Source organism: Malus domestica, chromosome 01 (genome assembly GCF_042453785.1).
Source record: "Malus domestica chromosome 01, GDT2T_hap1".
Lineage (NCBI taxonomy): Eukaryota > Viridiplantae > Streptophyta > Magnoliopsida > Rosales > Rosaceae > Malus > Malus domestica.
This window is the reverse complement of record NC_091661.1, coordinates 16668706-16689261: the sequence shown is the minus strand read 5'-3', so window position 1 is coordinate 16689261 and position 20556 is coordinate 16668706. Positions and strand designations below refer to the sequence as shown.

Below are 20556 nucleotides of genomic sequence, written 5' to 3'. Positions count from 1 at the left end.
ACAGAAGTACAAAGATAACTCTCACTATTCTCGCTTCTCTCCTTCCTCTCTTTTTCTTTCCTCTTTCTTCTTTCACAATCTCTTCCGTGAACTTTTCACCTTGATGTTGTGTGGGGTTTATATTTATATAGAAAGGGGTGTGATATCTACACACCCATTTTTACTTCTTCCACACTTTTTTAGTTTTCGGTCGTCGGATCGGATGAATTAAAAAAAATCAATGAACATAAATTAATAAGAGGTGTGTGAGAAGTAAAAATAGGTATGTAGATATCACACCCCATATAGAAACTAGAAGTAGTGTGCTGCAAGCTTCAACGGAAATGGAAGGACAACTTGCCCATTATTTAATTCTTTGAGTGGACCTTCACTGTTTTACAACAAAGCACAAAATGTACAACATTATAGCCTAGTGGGATCTGCCAACTTGGTATAAATAAATTAATAGTCAAGTTAAAAGTTTCACATTGAATACTTCTTTGACAATTAAACGGGAATGATGGTGCAGTTTCCTAATTGCAGAGGGCATTAGTAGCTCAAAGTTCCTTGCTTTATCTGGATAACGACAATTAAAAAATGCAATTGGCTAAAATAATGCAAAACTAAAGAGTAGTGCTAAAATAATGCAATTTATCATTATATCGAATAAATTAAAGAACATCAATGATAAAAAAAAATTAACAAGAATGTATAGGAAGTAAAATTAAGTGTGTGAATAGCACTGTCTAAACTAAATTTTGATTGTCCAACTGATTAGACGTTCTTATACATTCTTTGAAATTGAATCACCTTTATGGAATCACCATTTTACCCACATATAGCTTTTTTTATATAAAAAAATTTAATTCAGGACTTGTATTTTATATAATCATTAGAACACCCAATTTGCCTAATGAAAAAGAGGTGATCTAGCTTTTCAAAATTGTCCTCATTTACTTAAATTGTTCATCATGGTTTCACAGAAGGAAAAAGACTCCAAAAGATATTGGCACTTAGCTTGCTTTTGATTTTAAGCTACCATTTTGGCCATTGTTGATTTCTAGATTAATTACAAAAAAAAACCAGTCATCATGGATATTGCTTTAATTTGTGCCAAATGTGTAGCTCATTGGCTTTGCTTGCTCGCTTTGTTTTGTATAATTTTTTAATTTGTTTGATTTGAGGACGTTCCTGTTAGTGAATGCTCTCAATCAAAGTTCATGTCTTTCTCTCAGTTGTTATTTAAGTTTATCATTTGAATAAAGTTTTTTCTTGTACCATCGAGGCTAAAAAGATAAACCAAGTGACATGCGTCTTTGATTTTTTTCCTATGTGGAAAACTAGAGTGGCAGACATGCAATGATATACTTTATATACATAATTTTCACTCAGGTTTCACGTGGTGTTCTAGCTTCAACTTCTACATATGCTTTGCTAGTCAAAAACGTTTTCCAGTAATATATAAGGTGAAATGTCGATTTATTTCTTTTTTGAAATTCAAGTATGATATTCATTTCATAAAGGGAACACGTACAATGAGAGGAAAATGTGCTAATTAATTTAATTATAAGCTGCTAATTTCATTTCTATTATTATATTCAAAGCTGATAATCTAAAACACTTAATTTTTCGTTAACTTAAGTCACGTGACTTGCACGTAAAACATTTTAGATGGTAATACCATCATTTTCTTGCCTAAAAGTCTTTAAAGTTGCATATTTGGAATCTAATTTCTAATTTACCCTCCAAAATTCTCTATACACTCTTTTTTGAAAAGTTAAGTCCTTAGACTCATGAAAAATTACCATTTACCCTCCAAAGTGTCTCACATGACTTAAATTGACAAAAAATTTGAATAAAAGAGCATCAAATCTAATATTAGGGATTTAATTGGCAACTTTTAACTTTAAGGACTGATTTTTCTGATAAATAGTTTATATACCTAATTTTCACTCAGATAATAATTTAAAAACTAAATTGTCACATTACTCTCTCTCTCTCTCTCTCACATATATGCTTTGTGCGTGCGTGTCTTTTGGGGGGGGGGGGGTGGTTTAAATATGCAGACCAGAGAACCCAGAAGCCATGCATAACATGCTAACAGAATTTAAGAAAGTCCATACATATGACCTGGATGCCAACTTACAGCCTGTACTCTTGCCTACTTGTAACTGCAAATTAAATTATTTAATTAGCTGCCTTCAATTGATTTACATAGGATTGCTTCACCGAAATACCAAAAGTTATGCTTTAGTTTTAAGTCTATAAATATAGTCAAACATGTTTATGTTTTATTTTTTTGTCATTACATACAATAAAGTTCTGATACACTATTTAAATTAAAATGGTTTAATTTTAATTCTGTGAAGAAACAACTAAATTTCCACTTTCCTATGTCAAATGTCTTAACATAGTGCACCATTTTATCTGCATTAAGAAAAATGGCTACCCTTAAGAACCTCGCAGGTACAAGATTCTTTATTGACTCAACATCATTTAAACGAGCATCCTAAATAATATGAACACTACTTGGCTGCTGCAAATTCTGCAACAACTTCAGCTTCTACCCAACCATAAATGGACATGTGTTCAATCTGTGTCTACAATTTCAATTATTTAGACACTTGTCCATAGGCCTGGCATTTTGAACCCGACCTGACCCAACCCGTTAATATTTGTATTTGGGTGGATGCTTAACGGGTCGGATCGCTAATAGGTGAACCCGTTAAATAACGGATCATTTTAGGTCAACCCGTTAGCACCTGTTAGTTGAGAATATTTTAGTAATTTTAGTAAAGTCTTAATAACAAAAAATAAACTTTATGCGAAAAAATAATAATAATACTTGTTAACGGGTGACCCGTTAGCTTAATGGGTCGGATTCGGATGACCCGTTAGCTTAACAAGTTGGATTCGAATGACCCGTTAACTTAACGGGTCAAGTTGAACCCGATCCAAATTCAATAAACCCGACCCGTTTACAGGTCTACTTGTCCATCTATGGTTGAGTAAAAAATGAGCTACTGCTGAATTTGCAGCAGCCAAATATCGTCCAATTAATACCAGGACATCTCAAACCATCCAGTATCAACACACGATGAGAAAGCATATCAAGTTAATCTATGCGCTACCCCATTTGATTAGACTTTAACCAACCATCTATTTAATAACTTAAACCCCATGTGGACAAAGTAACCTTTTTATCTACATCCTAGGCTCTAGACTCTACAAACTCTAGATGCAATGTCAGAAATATTTCAAACTTCTGTTAAACTCCCCATGCTAGACATTTCTCAGCCAGTATTGCACCCATCTTCTCTATCCTCTCTAGCTGAAGCCTTCAAAACATGGGGCTTCTTCCACATCACCAATCATGGGATCTCCAAAGATCTTTTCAGAAAACTATATTCTCTGTCAAATGACCTGTTCAACCTCCCTTCTGATACCAAACTCAAACTTGGTCCTTCCTCTTCTGCCAAAACTTATACCCCTCAATTCATAGCCTCTCCCTACTTTGAAAGTCTCAGAGTTTCTGGCCCCAAGTTCTTTGATTCTGCTCAAAGTTCTGCACAAGTTCTCTTTGACCAACACAACTCTGAATTCAGGTATTATATCTGTAAAATATATATATATATATATATACAAGTATATGTTTATGTAAATAAATAAAGATGCTTCTATTTACCTTTTCTTTATGTATATTTTTTCTTCTTTCTAATTGTTTAAAGTGCTCACACCTGCATCCGAGGTTCTGTGTTTGATTTTCTCCTGCTTAATGTTGATTGTATCGAAAGAGATTTTTCTTGAGGTATATTTGCTTGAGGTATATTTGCTTTTTGATTATTTGTTTCTTTCTACCAGTGAAATATTACAAGAATATGGGAGCAAGATGGCAGAACTATCGAAGAAGATCGTAAGGATTGCGCTGATGAGCTTGGGGGATGGATTGGAGAAGAAACATTACGAATCCGAATTCAAAAATTGCCATGGTTACTTGAGAGTGAACAACTACTCAACCCCTCCAGAATGTTTGGAAGATCAACATCAAGAGGTTGAAGGACTTGGAATGCACACTGACATGAGCTGTGTGACAATTGTGTACCAAGACGAAATCGGAGGGCTTCAAGTGAGATCAAAGGAGGGAAAGTGGATGCACATAACTCCATGTGAGGGGACCTTGGTGGTGAACATAGGAGACATGTTTCAAGCTTGGAGCAATGATAATTTGAGGTCATCAGAACATAGAGTCATTTTAAAGCAGCCGAAAAATCGGTTTTCGTTGGCCTTTTTTTGGTGTTTTGAGGATGAGAAGGTGATATTTGCACCAGAAGATGTGGTGGGAGAAGGGAATGAGAGGATTTACAAGCCATTTGTTTGCTTGGATTATTTGAAGTTCAGAGAGAGCAATGAGAGAGGGAAGTTCGAAAAAGTTGGGTTTACTGTGAGGGATTTTGCAGGGATCAAACACAAAATAACTAACTGTGAAAGTTAGAAAAAGAAAATTGAACTCTATCTTCTAATTAGCGTATGTGATTAAATTTGTATGTGCCTGTGTGCTTGTGCTTGGGGAGCTTTGACTAGTCTATATAGTTGATAGGAGAAGGATTTACGGTTGGAAAGCCCAACTTCCAACTTATATATAGTCCTTGTATTTATCAATATTGTCCTAATATTATGGTCCTTATTATAAGCATGTATTCAATCCGGCGACCAAAAATTAGAAAGTGTGTGGAAAAAGCAAGGTTCTAAAAGATGTTAGGCGCTAGTCAGGTGGCATGCTGGGGCCTAACGCCCAGGTGAACTAGACGAATTTAAATAAATCTATTATATTTCGTATAAATAGTGTCTGCCTATATATATATATATATATATATATTATGAAGTATTGGAATATAATTAAAACATAGGAAACAAGCATATAATGTGTGTTCATTTAAGTATACAACAAGTCCCTAATAATTTATTGTAAAAAATAAAATGCAAAATAAAAGTTATCTATTTTCTATCTAAGTGAGTCGTAACCTAGTTGGGTGCCTAGGCGTGCGCCTCAGCAGGTCTAGGAGCCCTTTCTTAATTTTCAAATGCCTAGACATTAATCGGGGCAATGTCCGGCCGCCTAGCGCTGAGGATTTTTAGAACAATGGGAAAATGTAAAAATGTGTGTGCATAACACCACCCTATCTATTCAATTTGTTTGTTCATGTTTCACTTAATTCACATTCTTCTAACTTAGGAATAGTTCTTGTCCCGTTTTTACCATCCTCGTTCTCTTTCTATCTCTCTTCTCAAGTGATAAGTGATGTAAGTGGTAGTTTCTTCGGAGTAGAATTATTTGAACGGTCCCGTCCCTCCCCTCTTCTCACATTTTTCATTTTGTCTTTCCCTTTCCATAAAAAATTAATATAAGATGTTGACATGGCTTAATCGTGACCGTTCAAATAAGAAGGGAGAAATGGGAAGAAAAAAAAAAGAGAGGAGAGAATCCTACTTCAATTTCTTCTTCTTACCACATTATATTTCTTTGAAGAATTAAAAAAAAAGGTCGTACCCAGTGCACAAGGCTCCCGCTTTACGCAGGGTCTGGGAGAGGTGAATGTCGGCTAGCCTTACCCCCATTTATGGAGAGGCTGCTCCCAAGTCTCGAACCCGAGACCTACCGCTCATGAGCGAAGGCACTTCCCATTAATTAAAATTATTTAATTTTTAAACATGAAGATGGTGGGCGATTGGCAACTTGGCATTATTGTTTGCCAATGCATTCAAATGAAGTAATCCAACTCCAAGTTACAATTTAGCCACATATTCAATGATGCAACCATTGAACTGTAAGCCATACATTGAAAGGGTCCCCCTATTGTGCGGTGCTGATTAGGCCACAAAGTTTACTTAAGGTATCTAATTTATTGAGTAATGAACACATTATCTTTAATTCTTTGTCTGGAAAATGAAGGAGATTCCAAAATTGCCGCACATCGTTCACGAAAATTCTACGGTGCTTTGGAAAAGGTTGATTTGTTTTGAAACATTTACAGTGGCAGTAACAGAAGTAACAGAGAAACTTATTACTTCACTAAAATCACATCAGATACTTGATAAGTTACATTGGAATTTGGATGTTCCATTTGTCCATCACATTCCATGAACAAAGTTACTACTCGTGAAGCTTAGTATCCAATTACAAGGTCAAACAGTAAAAATAGGAATGCATGTTAGAAACCAGATCAAACTGCCCCAGTTACTGCTACAGATTTATCATCAAGTAGCTACATTACTCTCCCTGCCCACAGAAATCCTACAACTACGAGTTTATTAGCTTTCTCCGGCTTCTCAACACTTGCCGGCAATTTTCCAAAGCGCCTGCTTAATCATCCCCACTGGTGAGATTGCCGCTCCTCGAAACTGAAACCAATTCAGAAAGAGAACAGTTAATGTAGCAGCACCAGAATGTTTGGATATGAAAGCAAATCAACGTGAAGAACTAATCTCGAATGGAGGACTTATCGATGTTGGATTGACTAATAATGTGAATGATTTGGGACGGGCATTTTAGATAATGGATATGTTCTAGAGCCGGTTAGAATGCAACTACTAGTACCATTAAACATATTGTAATACGCCAGAAGGCTCAGAAGTACAAACCTTTGATTTAAGGTTCAGCGTGAGAACACCGTCAAGGGTGGATGATTGGACAGAGTGTGCATCTAAGTACAGATTGTTAATGGCATCCATTATATCAAGCAAGATATATTCCCGGTAGGGGCATCTCATCTCTATCAGAACCTCCTGCTCTTTTACACACACTTTCACATCTAGTGGCAAGCTTTCTCCGGGAAAAAGCCTATTGAGATACGGGTCAGTTTCATCGATGTCACAGGCCTTTCTCTTGTTTAATAAAGACCTTTTCACACTGTCCATCTTTGTTTTATCATAGTTGATTGATGTCTTCTCTACCCTGTTCAGGAATTTCCTTCTAGCAATCACTTCCACGGTGTCCATGCAGGATTCCATCTCTTCCGCTCGTGCCCCAAGCTCTTTCAAGTACTTGATCGTATCATCAAGGATCGAAGCTTTATCAACCTGAAACAAAAATCAGTAAATTCAAATTATGGAAAGTATGTTCTTACTAAATGGTAAATAGTACATGACAGAACATGAAGATTTAAGTCAAAATAAATGTAAATATGGTTTTCAAAGTTACCTCAGTGATAGAAGGAACCATTGACCTGAGGACAAACAAATTTTCACTCTCTCTCATTTTATCATGTTCCCTGCGAGTATCGTCACCTTGCAAATTCGGGAACACATTTTTTTCCGTATTTTCTTTTCCGATCGCCCTAGGAGAGCGAACACCAGACATTAAAGGAACCGTGATCAGAATCTTCTTTAATATCTTCTGATGTACTGTAGGCCTACAACCACCAACAACTATTTTCTTCCATTTCATAAAACTGGATTTGCAATCTCCGTCGCAAAAACATGGATTTTCAATCAACTTCGTTGAGCTTGCCAGAAGAGCAGAAAGAGTTCTTTTGTAGTGTACATGTTCATCAACAGATTCGAGATCCAAGGAACTTAGTTTTGTGTCGTTGAAGTTTTGAAGTTCCTTTAAATTGACATGGTTCGCATTCTTGCATTTAGCAGAAGAGTGAGCCTTTCCTTGATTAACAAAAGCTTCAGATATGCAGTCACTAGAATTCATGGAATCTTGAATGCTGAAGTCTTCATCCATGAAGTGCCAACTCTGAACCTGAGAAGCCGCATTGGTACCTTCAAGCATCATGGAGTCTTCTGTCTGATGATTGTGATCACAACCATTAGAACATCCATAAGGAGAGTCTATGTTGACCTCTTCATGGTTTCCATGTAAATCGTTAATTCCCCTGTGATGAAATTTGATTTCTTCAGAAGGGGAATATAGGTTCTCTAAATACAACGTATCAACTACGTCATGGTCAACCTTGGCAGCTATTTGCTCTGAATCATCGTCTGCTTTATGAGGGGCAGAGCAAGATTTCTCACAGCAATCGGGCTTTGAAAAATCTAGTAAGGAAGCCTTGATGTGTTGAATGAGATTAAGGTCCTCCATTACCTTTAGATATCACACAAGGAGAGGAATTACTTTAACGAAGACACAACTTAAGACTGTTAAAATAACTGGAAATTGAAAGTAATTTAACTAAATAAGAGAAATCACCAGCTCAGTCACACCTAGCTCAATGACACCCCCCAGGTAGGGAAAGCAGACTACAGTCTGAAAGCAAAAGTGTCAAAAAAATATCACACTGATGACGTCGTGAAGTAAACTAACAAATTAAACATAATGTGAAATGAAACAGAAGATGAATACCACGGAGGAATCACTATACCTGAACAGATGCACTCTGTGAGCAACCGTTGATATCCATCAATACAAAAACAAGTGAACAGAGAAAACAATAGCAGTCAGTCCACTTTCCGGCTCTTAATATTAGACAATCATAGGAGCTGAAATTAGCAGTAACTTTAAACAAATCACAGCCAAGAAAAACAAACCTTCGCCAGCAAAGAGCGAGAGAAAACTTTACTATCTGCATGTTGAGCATTGCACAACCAAATGGTCTGCCCAGTTGCCAGTGCTCTTCCTGGCAAACTATACAGAATGTGGAGAACTAAGTTACAAAATCGTAATATGGAACATATAAGCTGACATGAAATCTAAAAGCGAAAGAAAGGAAAACACATAAACACATGCAAAGAGAAACATTAAGCAACAAGGGAAATTTTTTAAACCAGTTGAAGAGATCAGTATAGTACCCTTCGCCAGGATTGAATACGAAGGACATGCAAAGCAAGTAATACCACTCGGCATCTGTGAGATCTTCCGGGGACAATGCAGCAGAAGGCGCCTTAGCTTGCTGCTCAGCCTCAGTCTCACCGTCTAGAAGAGACTTATACAGCTCTCTGAGTTGCACATTCCTCTGTAAACCCATTTTATCGGTTTTAATTTCCACACCTTCAACTGTTTTTCGGGTTTTGATGTCTCCATTGTAATACCCTTCACCCCATTCCAGCACCCTACAAAATAGTGATCATAATTTAAAGCTAAACACAAATTATCCTGAGCAACAATAACTGAGACCCACCTAAGAAAACCAAAAAGAAAATAAAAAAAGGGCATCTAGGGATGCAGATTTGACATGGGTTGAAATTTGTTGAATTCCTAGCCAAGTAGGCAAGTACTTTATCCTTTAAAGAGGACATTTTCACTTTTCAAACTACCATTTACCAGTTGTCCTTCCAAATTAATTTTATTCTTTCACTTTCAAAGGGATTTAAGCTCAAATGCAGGACCTGAAATTCGCTTTACCGGAGCGTTTAAGTACTTAAACAACATGAGGATCCATATTAATTTCATCCATTTTTGTACTGCAGAACAACTCCATTTCCAGTACAGAAAAAACTAGTATACCCCTTTTAGCCTAGGTCTCCCTAGAAAGGGAAGTTGGTGTAAATTGTAGCACCATAAACATCCCCACAAAGAAATATCAGAAAACAAGACAAACTGAAAATTATTCACCAACGAAACTAAATTACAATTAAAATTAAATTAATATTAAAAAAGCATATTACCCTTGTTGTGTAGTTGACAAGGACCAGAAAATTGCATAGCTCCACTTAATACTCCTCACAGCAACAGCAAACTGTTTTCTCAGATTCTCTGGCACCCTCTCATGGTTCTGAGCCATATTTTCCTACAAATGTAATTCAACTTACACAGGTAAAAAAACCCACCAAGCTCATCAGCCAAGAGAAAAGAAAACTTGGGTTTTCATTCTGGAATTTGGTTTTAGCTGAATGCCATTCGTGATTTCTGCAGAAAACCCATGAATTATATCAGAGTTTTGGGGGGGGATTTCAGTGAAGTATGGCATATATTTCAGAGTTCATTGGAGGCCAGAAAACCAGAAGGCTGCAAAATTTAGGTTTGGAGTTTATCTTGGTTGTATACTCTACAAGAAAACTGTGAAGTATGACTTTTTGTGGTGGTGGTAAAGCCAATGACCGGACTGGCAATGGAATGAAAGTGACGTACACAGTGTGTTGGATTAAGTAATTTATATTCCTGTGAAACAAAAGGAGTAATTTACTTGGTTCCAAACGCAATGTTGGACATCACTTCTTAATGAGGCTTCGGATTTAGAAGCCATATATTTTTATTTGTCCAATCAGCATTCTACAGTATCTATACTATTTATTAATAGAACATTTTTTTTGTTAATTAAAACTCTACTAAATTACCACTACCAAACGAAAACAAAAATCAGAGACAATTTAGTAATGGGAACTTTAACCAAAAGCACCCGGTACTGTTCACTTTAACGAAAAACCACATTTTTACACTAAAAAGTCAATCCTGGTACTATTCACTTTACCCTTTATTTTGTCCTTATCATTAAAACTCAAAGTTTTCAAGCCCTTTTCATTAGTTTTCCTTTTAGTAAGGGAACTTTAACCAAAAGCACCCGGTACTGTTCACTTTAACGAAAAACCACATTTTTACACTAAAAAGTTAATCCTGGTACTATTCACTTTACCCTTTATTTTGTCCTTATCATTAAAACTCAAAGTTTTCAAGCCCTTTTCATTAGTTTTCCTTTTAGTAAGGGAACTTTAACCAAAAGCACCCGGTACTGTTCACTTTAACGAAAAACCACATTTTTACACTAAAAAGTCAATCCTGGTACTATTCACTTTACCCTTTATTTTGTCCTTATCATTAAAACTCAAAGTTTTCAAGCTCTTTTCATTAGTTTTCCTTTTAGTAAGGGAACTTTAACCAAAAGCACCCGGTACTGTTCACTTTAACCAATACCACATGAATTTTGCTGTTTTCTACGTCACGTTCACGGTTATGTAAACATAACAGGTCGTATTCGTAAATTTAAAAAATAAGTAAATTTATTTTACCTCTCTCAAGCACACCCGTAAGGGTGCGTACCATTTGGTAGTATTTATTAAAGCCAAGGTCCGTTAGAAAATATACTATTTTAGTTATACAATTGAATTCAGATACATATGAGAGAATACATTGTTTTAACAAACTTAGCTGACCTTAAGTTTGGAAAAAAATTATGTTTTATTTCTTTTTTATAGCACTAAATTTTAAAGTTTTTAGAAAAACCAAATTTGAAGATAAGAGATTTTGAATTTGGGTGAACAAGTGATCATGCACTTCCCTAATCAATTGGTCGAAACTTAAATAATTCAAAATTTCCAGGCTGCATTATGTCAATGTCAATGTGCCCCGTGATGGTGTTGTAACATGAAAAGCAATTTTATATGCTATCATCATGTTTATGACACGTAATAAATCATGCGGTGGCCTGAGATTACTTTTGTAAAAGGTGTTCATCAACTAGAAGTGTTTTATTGGAAATTATGTTAGATAATTTATTAAAGTATTAATTGTTTATGTAGTCTTTTATGATTTAGAAGCGTTTTTAAATTATTTTGTATTATTTTAAGTTGTCATGTAGCTTTTTCAAAATCATTCACAAACATATTATGTAACATCTTACATCGTCCAAGGGAGTGATCATTAAATGTATATTTTCATCCCTACCTAGCACGAGACCTTTTGGGAGCTCACTGACTTAGAGTTCCGTAGGAACTCCGAAGTTAAGTGAGAAGGTGGCCAGAGCACTCCCAGGATGAGTGACCCATTGGGAAGTTGCTCGTGAGTTCCCAAAAACAAAACCGTGAGGGCGTGGTCGGGGACCAAAACGGACAATATCGTGCTACGGGATGGGTGATCCACTGAGAAGTTGCTCGTGAGTTTCCAAAAACAAAACCGTGATGGCGTGGTCGGGGCCCAAAACGGACAATATCGTGTTACGGTGGTGGAGCTGGGCTGGGAAGTGATCCGCTCCGGGCCGGGATGTGACAAAATGGTATCAAAGCCAATTCCTGGCCGGAAGTGTGCCGACGAGGACGTCGGGCCCCTTAAGGGGGGTGGATTGTAACATCCCACATCGCCCAGGGAAGGGATCCTTAAATGTATATTCACATCCCTACCTAACACGAGGCCTTTTGAAAGCTCACTGGCTTCGGGTTCAGTAGGAACTCCGAAGTTAAGCAAGAAGGTGGCCAGAGCACTCCCAGGATGGGTGACCCACTGGGAAATTGCTCGTGAGTTCCCAAAAACAAAACCGTGAGGGCGTGGTAGGGGCCCAAAACGGACAATATTGTGCTACGGTGGTGGAGCTGGCCGGGGAAGTGATCCGCCCCGGACCGGGATGTGACATATTAGAAGTGCATTGTTCTTAAGTGAGATAAAACAATAATTCAAGGCTTCATTTGGTGTATAATATTGAATTAAATTAGATTAATAACTCACTGCATTTGATGCTTGATTAAAGAAGTAAATGAAACAAATTTCAAACTTTGTTTGATTTAAAGGTAGAAGATGGATTTATCATAAACAAAACGTATCCCTCTCAACCCTACCATTTTTGTAAAGATAAATGATAGAGTTTGATCGTCTAATTTATTTTCAACTTTCAACTTGAACAAAAATTTAAAATTTGACCTTCATTTCCTAATTAGCTTACATTGAATCTCTTTAATCATCTTGTTAATCTAATCGTAAACAAAAGGCAAGGCCTTACTGGTAAGAAATTATATTCCAACTAATACTGGAGAAGTTTGTTTATATTTAATTCTAAAATAAACCATTAAAATTTGGCGCAAATAACGAAAGATAATGAATGAGTTAAGATTATGATATGTTGAGAGTTTAGATTCCTCAAACAATAGCAAGAAAATTATTTGAGTGAATATGTAAATATACAAAAGAAGTAGAGCAAATTGATTTCTTTTCTCTCTTATTTCAATCTCTTTTTCTCATTTTTGTGTTATTGTCTTTATAAAAAAATTAATATAATATTGACATAATTTAATGTAATCGTTTAAATAAATAAAAAAATGAAGTGAAAAGAGAATTCTTGTCTGACGAGTTTTAGGCCACAGAGGGCCTACATAAAGTTTGAGTTACTCCTTCTGAGGGGACTTGATTCTCTGTACTCCTCTTCTCATACCCGTTTCATGCTCTTTTATTTTTGTGATCATGATTAAGCCATATTAATATTTTATATTTTTATTATTTTTTATCTTATTATTTTTATAAAAAAAAATTAATATAAAATATTGACGTAATTTAATCATAACCACAAAACATTGAAAGGGTATGAGATTGGGAATGCAAACAATCCAAGTCCTACGGACGGAACATGGGTCGATAGTGATCAATGATGAATGTTGGCAATCAGATTGTCTGTGTGCACTTGCACCGATACACGTGATCAAAATTACATCTACTGGTTTTTGTGTCAGTCCAGATTTATAGCTAATTATGTCAAACGCGCGTGGTTGCGATGATGCCATGCGCACTTCTTATTATACATTATGAAAATTAACGTATATATGACATGGCTGCATACTAATATTTTATAAATAATATTATGTAGATTAAAATTTTAAATTAAATTTACATACGAAATAATAAGTTACTAATAAAAAATAAATACATTAATTAACATTTAAGTAATAATCTAAGCATTAACAACCACATCATTCAGTTTATAAAATTTAATTTAAAATTTTGATCTTCTTAGCATTACTAATAACTTATTGTATTTAAAAAGAGAAGAAAAAGATAGGAAGGCCAAGAGGTTCCTCAACAAGTTTTGTTGAAAGTCTAAATGTAGCCCGCTCGAGGGTTACAAGTAGCCAGCCTGGTTGCCAACCAGGATATAGCTCATCATTCACTAGGATATAGCTCGGTTACTGGAGAAGGACATTGCACACATTGGGGCTAAAAGTGGCATATATCCCTTGGTTGTAGATAGACTCCCAATGTGAAACCATGAGACTTTTGAGCAACCATGTTAGAACTTTCTTCTCTTGTTTACCCTCAACACTTTTTATATGGACGGAAGTTTTAACAGCGTTGCCCAAAAATACCAATAGTCCACATTGTGACAAGGTTAAAGACCAATACTCATGAATTTTTAATTTAAGGACCAAAGTGTTAATTTGGCCAAAGTGTATAAACTAATATTCCAATTTTCTCTAATTTGGATTATATCATAAGATTGTTGGAGTAAAAAAACTCAATTATATTTTTGTGGGTAAAAAGAGTTTTATTAATTAATTTATTTACAAGTAATGATATATTGATATTTCATTAATAATCCTAAACAATACATAGGTGCAATGGGGGTACAATACTTCAGTGATCAAGAAAATTATCTGGAATAAATTTGCCCAAACAAGACAATAATAGTAAACCCTTAAACGACTACCACATGTATGAAAACTTCATCTGTTACCCATACGAATCTGTAACAAAACGATATATATATATCAAATTTGTATCGATGCTTGCAAAAGGTCGCTGTCGAATAGTGAGGCTGTATAAAGTTATCTTAGAAGCAAGACCACATATAGTCATCGTAAGTAGGCGAGACCATATAACACATTGCTAAACGTGAAAACCATATTTAGCCATCGTTGTAGCGCAACTACAACACTCTCTAGGAGAGTTTATTCTCACAGCAGAGCATAAACAATTAAAAAAAAAAAACACAATACCAAACTATTCCTCAAAGTGCTCCAAAAAATTGCTCTTTATCCCGCCAATACTACGCTAGGTACCCCACATCTGGACGTCTAATATATTTGCTAGCTCCCACCACACCCATATGCATTATATATGCACCCACCCACATCTTTGGCTCCTTTCTTTGTAGTAATTTGTGTCCACCTCGACCGAACGCACCACCATCATTTCATCAAACTCACCACAAACTCCAAAAAAAAAAAAAAAAAGGCCAGACAATCTATGAATCCAAACTTTTGAGCATATTTTATATCCCAATTTAAAAACCACTAGCGAGTTGTCACTTGAGTTTGTATATGTTTGTCCACTACTATATGATATAAATTATGACATTAAAGTTAGAGGGCAGCTATAATTTACGCTCCAGTGTCGACTAGTACATAGATTCGTGTTTAATGTTGTCCTGTCACATTTTTGGTTTGTAGGTTTTCATTGGCGTTGCATGGTACGAAATTCAACCACAAAGGGAAAGCTACAGATCGCTGAAATTAATGTTGCTTCTGGTTTTAATAAGTTACTGCTGTCAAAAGTGTAAATTATGAAGCTTATGATGACCAATAAAATTGCATAAGGAATTGATATGTCCTTGCTTGATTAGGGTTTCTTTCTCTTGAAAAACATAAATTCAATTGCATGATATGTCGCGGTTCTTGCCAAAATTTGATACATGTACAATTACGGAGAAGGAGATTCGTAGTGTAGAGAAGAAAAATTAGCTGCAATTTGAATTTTTCATATTCTGAAGCTTTGCCAACATGGACATACCTCAATTCGAGTCTCCTTGCTTGTAGTTTAGTTTAGATTACATTTTAATTTACAACATTTTTTTACTTATAACTTATAGGCGAATTACATATGCATGACATATAAATAGAGAGGACCTTTTTTAGTTACTGGTTTTAATTAAACCAAAAATCTATCCCTTATGAAGGAGAATAATATTGTTGAAAGTTGTTGATTGTCTCCATAAATGTGACTCTCTCAAAGTGAGATTTATCATGAACTCTCCGTCATTTCATATTTTTAGCATAAAGTTTTATAATATTGGCACAAAAACTGTGTCAAAAAGATGATGTGGCAAAGAGTTCATGGAAAACCTCACTTTTGAAAGAATTCTCCTATCGCTTATAAAGGAGAACAATAATGTTCACAGTTGTTGATTGTCCGGATAAATATGACTTTCTTCTTTAACTCATTAAGTTTCGGCTTCAAACTCTCTCTCCTTAATTAGCAGTATTTTCTAAGTAATATTAGTAGTCAACTCACAAAAGAATAGCAATCACATGGCGATAAATACATAATACAAATGATAGTGTACCCTGATTATCTTTTTCTTCGTTTTCACACCCTCCCACATGCCACATGTGTCATTGTCTTGAGTTTTCACTACTTGAGGGAATTTGATAAACAGGATGTGCCTCAAATCAATCAGTTCCCGAGCTGAAGGAGGTTTTGGAATTTTGCCTTGCATGCATGCATGCATAGTGCCTTTCTTGGACTTCTTCGTCTTCGTCTTCATCCTCTGCTGTTCTGCTTTTTATTCGCTATATACTTTTGTAGTTCCCTTTGTTTTCTAGTTTCTTGTTCAGAGGAAGAAAACATAAGACGACAACAATAAAAATAAAAACCCAGTCACGGGCTCGTAAAGAAGGATTCTGTCTTGCTACTTTTATTAGCAAAATAATAATAGTAGTAATAATACTATAATAACGACCCTATCCCTATGTCCTATATTTTGATTTTTTGTTTGAAGGAATATTATACACAAAAAAATAAAAAATAAATAGACCATCTATTTAGACGACATGTCACTAACAAAAATTAAACTCGTTAAACAAGCACTTAAGTAATAATTCAATCATCAACATCAACATTATGTGGTTTACAAAATATGCTTTAAATAAATGATCTCCCTTGTAACATCTCACATCGTCTAGGTGAGTGATCCTTAAATGTATATTCTCATCCCTACCTAGCATGAGGCCTTTTGGGAGCTCACTGGCTTCAGGTTTTATCGGAATTCCGAAGTTAAGCGAGTTCGCGCGAGAGCAATCCCATGATGGGTGACCCACTGGGAAGTTCTCGTGTGAGTTCCCAGAAACAAAATCGTGAGGGCGTGGTCGGGGCCCAAAGCGGACAATATCGTGCTACGGTGGTGGAACGGGCTCGGGAAGTGGTCCGCCCCGGGCCGGGATGTGACAATTTGGTATCAGAGCCAAACCTTGGCCGCGAGTGTGCCGACGAAGACGTCGGACCCCTAAGGGGGGTGGATTGTAACATCCCACATCGCCTATGGGAGTGATCCTTAAATGTATATTCTCATCTTTACCTAGCACGATGCTTTTTGGGAGCTCACTGGCTTCGGGTTCTATTGGAACTCCGAAGTTAAGTGAGTTCGAGCGAGAGCAATCCCATGATGGATGACCCACTGGGAAGTTCTCGTGTGAGTTCCCAAAAACAAAATCGTGAGGGCGTGGTCGGGGTCCAAAGCGGACAATATCGTGCTACGATGGTGGAACGGGCTCGGAAAGTGGTCCGCCCCGGGCCGGGATGTGACATCCCTAACATTACTTATACACATACAAAGGAACGTTCAATACTCAAGTAATACCTAGTTAGTAGTTTAATATAGCATCAACAACTGATTTAGGTCAAATATTTTTATAATTTGAACCGGCCTCTGGTCCAACATAAATAATAAATTAAAAAACACAGTAGTCGAATTTAAAAAAAATAAATAAAACCAACTTTTATGAAAAAATTGATTAAAAGAATTTCAATGCAAAATTGACGGACCTGGATCCTCTCCAAGGCAAACCTTCGGGATCCTGCTAAGCGACAAACATGAGCCGTTTGATTTCGATCCAACAACTACAAATAGAGGGTCCCTCTTAAAGTTATAATAATTGTAGCCGTTGGATCGAAATCCAACGGCATGTGTTTGTCACTCAGTAAGATCCCAAGGGTTTGCCTCAGAGAGGATCCAGTTCCCTTGGGGACATGTTGGAATAATCCGACCTTGATTTTGGCAGATGCCCCTACGAGAGATTTTTCAATGTGACTGGTACACGTGGTAGTACACCACGTGTCACTATACAAATGGTGGGATATATGTGCTAAAAAGTTAATAACTTAAAAAATAAAATTTCCCACCACTCCTATTAAAACACGTGATGTACCACTTGTATTCCCGTCACAACTAAAAATTTCTCCACCCCTACACGTAAGTCACTGAAATATGGAGTATATGGAAATTGAAAATGTTCTTGCATATATATAATGAACTGTGAGTGATATGGTTCGGTTCTGAATTATTATAAGTAGAACGTCTCAAGTTCATCTCACATTGATGGTTAGCTCGATATCTTTTTAATGTTATATAATTGTGTGACTTAACGTAAATTGCGCCCCTTTGTACTTAATAATGACACATTGTACAAAAAAAGAACTCATGTTCGTTATGGTGCTATATGCAATGTGGGAGATTAATGGGTTTTGTACTATTGTGGTTGTTAATTAAGGTATCTAATAAATATTTCAAGCAAGAAGATATATAAACTCAACAAACAAGAACACGACTAATGAACTATTCAAGTAATACAAAACAACTACTGAAACGCTACAAATGCACTCTAAAATCACTAAATAAAGGACTTTCAAAATGATATTTTTCTAAGAATCATTTGAAAGTTCGCTTGCATCTTGACATTTTAAAGTTCTTTTATCTAGTGGTTGTAGTGCAGTTCTAACTATTCTAGCTTATGTTTCATGAAACTATAAATTATCTTGACCAAAACATAGTGTAATTTTTTTAAAACAATCGGATTTTCTACATTAAATTAATCTAAATAACAAGAAGAGATATTCGTACTTGAGTGCAGATGAGAGAGCATACTGTTTTATCTAACTTGAGGTCATTTGATAACCATTTTGTTTTTAGTTTTTATTTTCACTTTTTTGAAAATTAAAATCTTACTTGGTAACTACTTTCAGTTTTCATACCAAAAAGTGAAAACTCAAGGCCAAATTTTGAAACCTGACTAATTTGGCTGGGGTGGAGAGAGCTTTTCTAATTTTGGGGATTCAAATTGCCCAATTGCCCAAGAAATTGGGATGTAGTGGACTTGATCTTATAGGATGGAAGTGCACTCAGGAAATTACTATTCACAAAGGTAATAATTGTCTATTGTCTAAGAAATTGGGATGGAGTGGACTTGCTCTTACAGGGTAGAGATGCACTCATGCAATTACCATTCATAAAGGCACTAATTTCCTATTGCCCAATTAATTGGGCAATTATTGCCTTACGAGGTGAAGTTGCTCTTATGGCTTCAATGCGCATATCGTTATTCTGATTTGAAACTTCCCCGTGACGTCAAGTTTTTACATCAACATTATGAGAAATATTCCAGTTTATCGGAAACATAGTTCGGTACATTAAGTATTATAATATAATTGATTTTTTTTCAAGTCTCAAATTAATTGTATTATTACATTTGATGTATGAACCATGTTTCCTGCAGATGAAAAATCTCTACAACACCACATGCAATGGAACTTAATAATTGCCTTGCGCAATGGCCCACACTTCAAAGCTTCTAAGGGGATGCTATCCACACATCTCTTTTTACTTCTCCCACACCCCTTGTTAATTTCTGTTCTTTGATCTTCTTCAATTCATCCGATCTGACGGCCGAAAATTAAAAATGTGTGAGAGAAGTAAAAGGGGTGTGTGGATATCACATCCCAAGCTTCTATAGCTCTTTTTAATATTTTATTTTTTTAATTTTAGTTTTGATTATATAGGGTGATACTAACTACAAAAAAAAGATTGTAGGAAGGCCCATTTAGTTGACTCGACAAATTTTGGTTTCATTTTAGATCATCAAATTCCAAACCCATTTGATTGGGTTACTGGCAATGAACTATAAAGCAACCTTTTGTGATCTCCTATTGGGCCTAGAATTATACATTTGAATTTTATGAAGCCTAAATTTTATCGTTCAAAATCGTTAGTCATAAAAGTGTGTGCTTACAATTCCAATTAAAAAAAAATCAGCATGAAATATCAATTTGTTATTAAATCAAACAACATCCTATCAACTAAGATAACATTGAAATCGACAATTTTTCGAAACTTGGAATATTCCAAGTATTCCCAAACTAGAAAGATTGTTTGACACCAAGACATTTTGGATTGGAAATCGAAATTCTTGCTTCAATTTGATCCGTCCGAAATCACCCCAAGTCTAGCTGCTAAAGAAATTAAAATTTTAGATGGGAACCTCCACGTGGATTGCAGCTGAAGATCAATTTTGATGGTTCGGTTATTAGCTCCAAGGCGTCAATTGGATTTGATATCAGAAATAACAGTTCTACAGCTGTGGCTTTAGCATCGAGGGGTGCTCTTTGGTTGGCTAAAAGGAAAGGGTTTTAAGAACGTTTGTGTGGAAGGCGACTCTAAACTAGTCATTGGTGCTATTACAAGCTTTTGCTAAACTCCTTGGCAACCGAGGAACTTTGTAGAAGACATCAAATGGTTGGGAACTTAATTCGACTCCATTTCTTGGAAGCACTTTTATAAGGAGACAAATTTCTTGACGGATGCAGTCACTATCTTTGACTTTAAATTTTAATAATTTTCATGTATGGGATAACTTTACCTTCCGTGGCAAGAAAAGCTTTCTTATTCAATTGTATTGAAATTGGTTGTGATCGTGGTTGCACTTTTCAGTGATTCAATATTTTTTTTTTTATAAAAAAAGAAAAGAAAAGAATTGCCTGCCCAATCAATTACGTGTGCGGTGGGTGATGGTCTGTGACAGTCCATCCGTCACCGCTCATACCCGCGAAAAAGACCATTTTCGTCTCTTTGAGCTGAAATAACTCTATCTTGGATCTGTAAACATCATCACGGT

At 35.9% G+C, this 20556-nt stretch overlaps 2 protein-coding genes across 2 annotated transcripts; one reads left to right on the top strand and one right to left on the bottom strand.

Moving 5' to 3' along the window:
• Window positions 1-3172: 3172 nt before the first annotated feature.
• LOC114821810 (gibberellin 20-oxidase-like protein) lies at window positions 3173-4669 on the top strand. Its single transcript, XM_029095223.2, has 2 exons — window positions 3173-3584; window positions 3841-4669. Exons 1-2 carry the CDS (start codon window positions 3223-3225, stop codon window positions 4469-4471), a joined length of 993 nt encoding a protein of 330 aa, XP_028951056.1. The 5' UTR covers window positions 3173-3222; the 3' UTR covers window positions 4472-4669.
• A 1348-nt stretch (window positions 4670-6017) lies between these two features.
• LOC114821796 (transcription factor EGL1-like) lies at window positions 6018-10047 on the bottom strand. The gene is made up of 8 exons (XM_029095185.2): window positions 9589-10047; window positions 8773-9033; window positions 8512-8608; window positions 8346-8360; window positions 8174-8230; window positions 7178-8068; window positions 6619-7056; window positions 6018-6378 (listed from the first exon to the last, which is right to left on the bottom strand). Exons 1-8 carry the CDS (start codon window positions 9702-9704, stop codon window positions 6307-6309), a joined length of 1947 nt encoding a protein of 648 aa, XP_028951018.1. The 5' UTR covers window positions 9705-10047; the 3' UTR covers window positions 6018-6306.
• Between the last annotated feature and the right edge of the window lie 10509 nt (window positions 10048-20556).

Bases quoted from the DNA above. Each gene is read 5' to 3' on its own strand.
- LOC114821810 (XM_029095223.2), top strand. From the start codon at position 3,223: ATGTCAGAAATATTTCAAACTTCTGTTAAACTCCCCATGCTAGACATT. The intron at 3,585-3,840 runs GTATTATATCTG...TCTTTCTACCAG, and splicing joins CAACACAACTCTGAATTCAG to TGAAATATTACAAGAATATG.
- LOC114821796 (XM_029095185.2), bottom strand. From the start codon at position 9,704: ATGGCTCAGAACCATGAGAGGGTGCCAGAGAATCTGAGAAAACAGTTT. The intron at 8,609-8,772 runs GTACTATACTGA...CATTCTGTATAG, and splicing joins GTATTCAATCCTGGCGAAGG to TTTGCCAGGAAGAGCACTGG. The intron at 8,069-8,173 runs GTGATTTCTCTT...TGATATCTAAAG, and splicing joins AGCTAGGTGTGACTGAGCTG to GTAATGGAGGACCTTAATCT.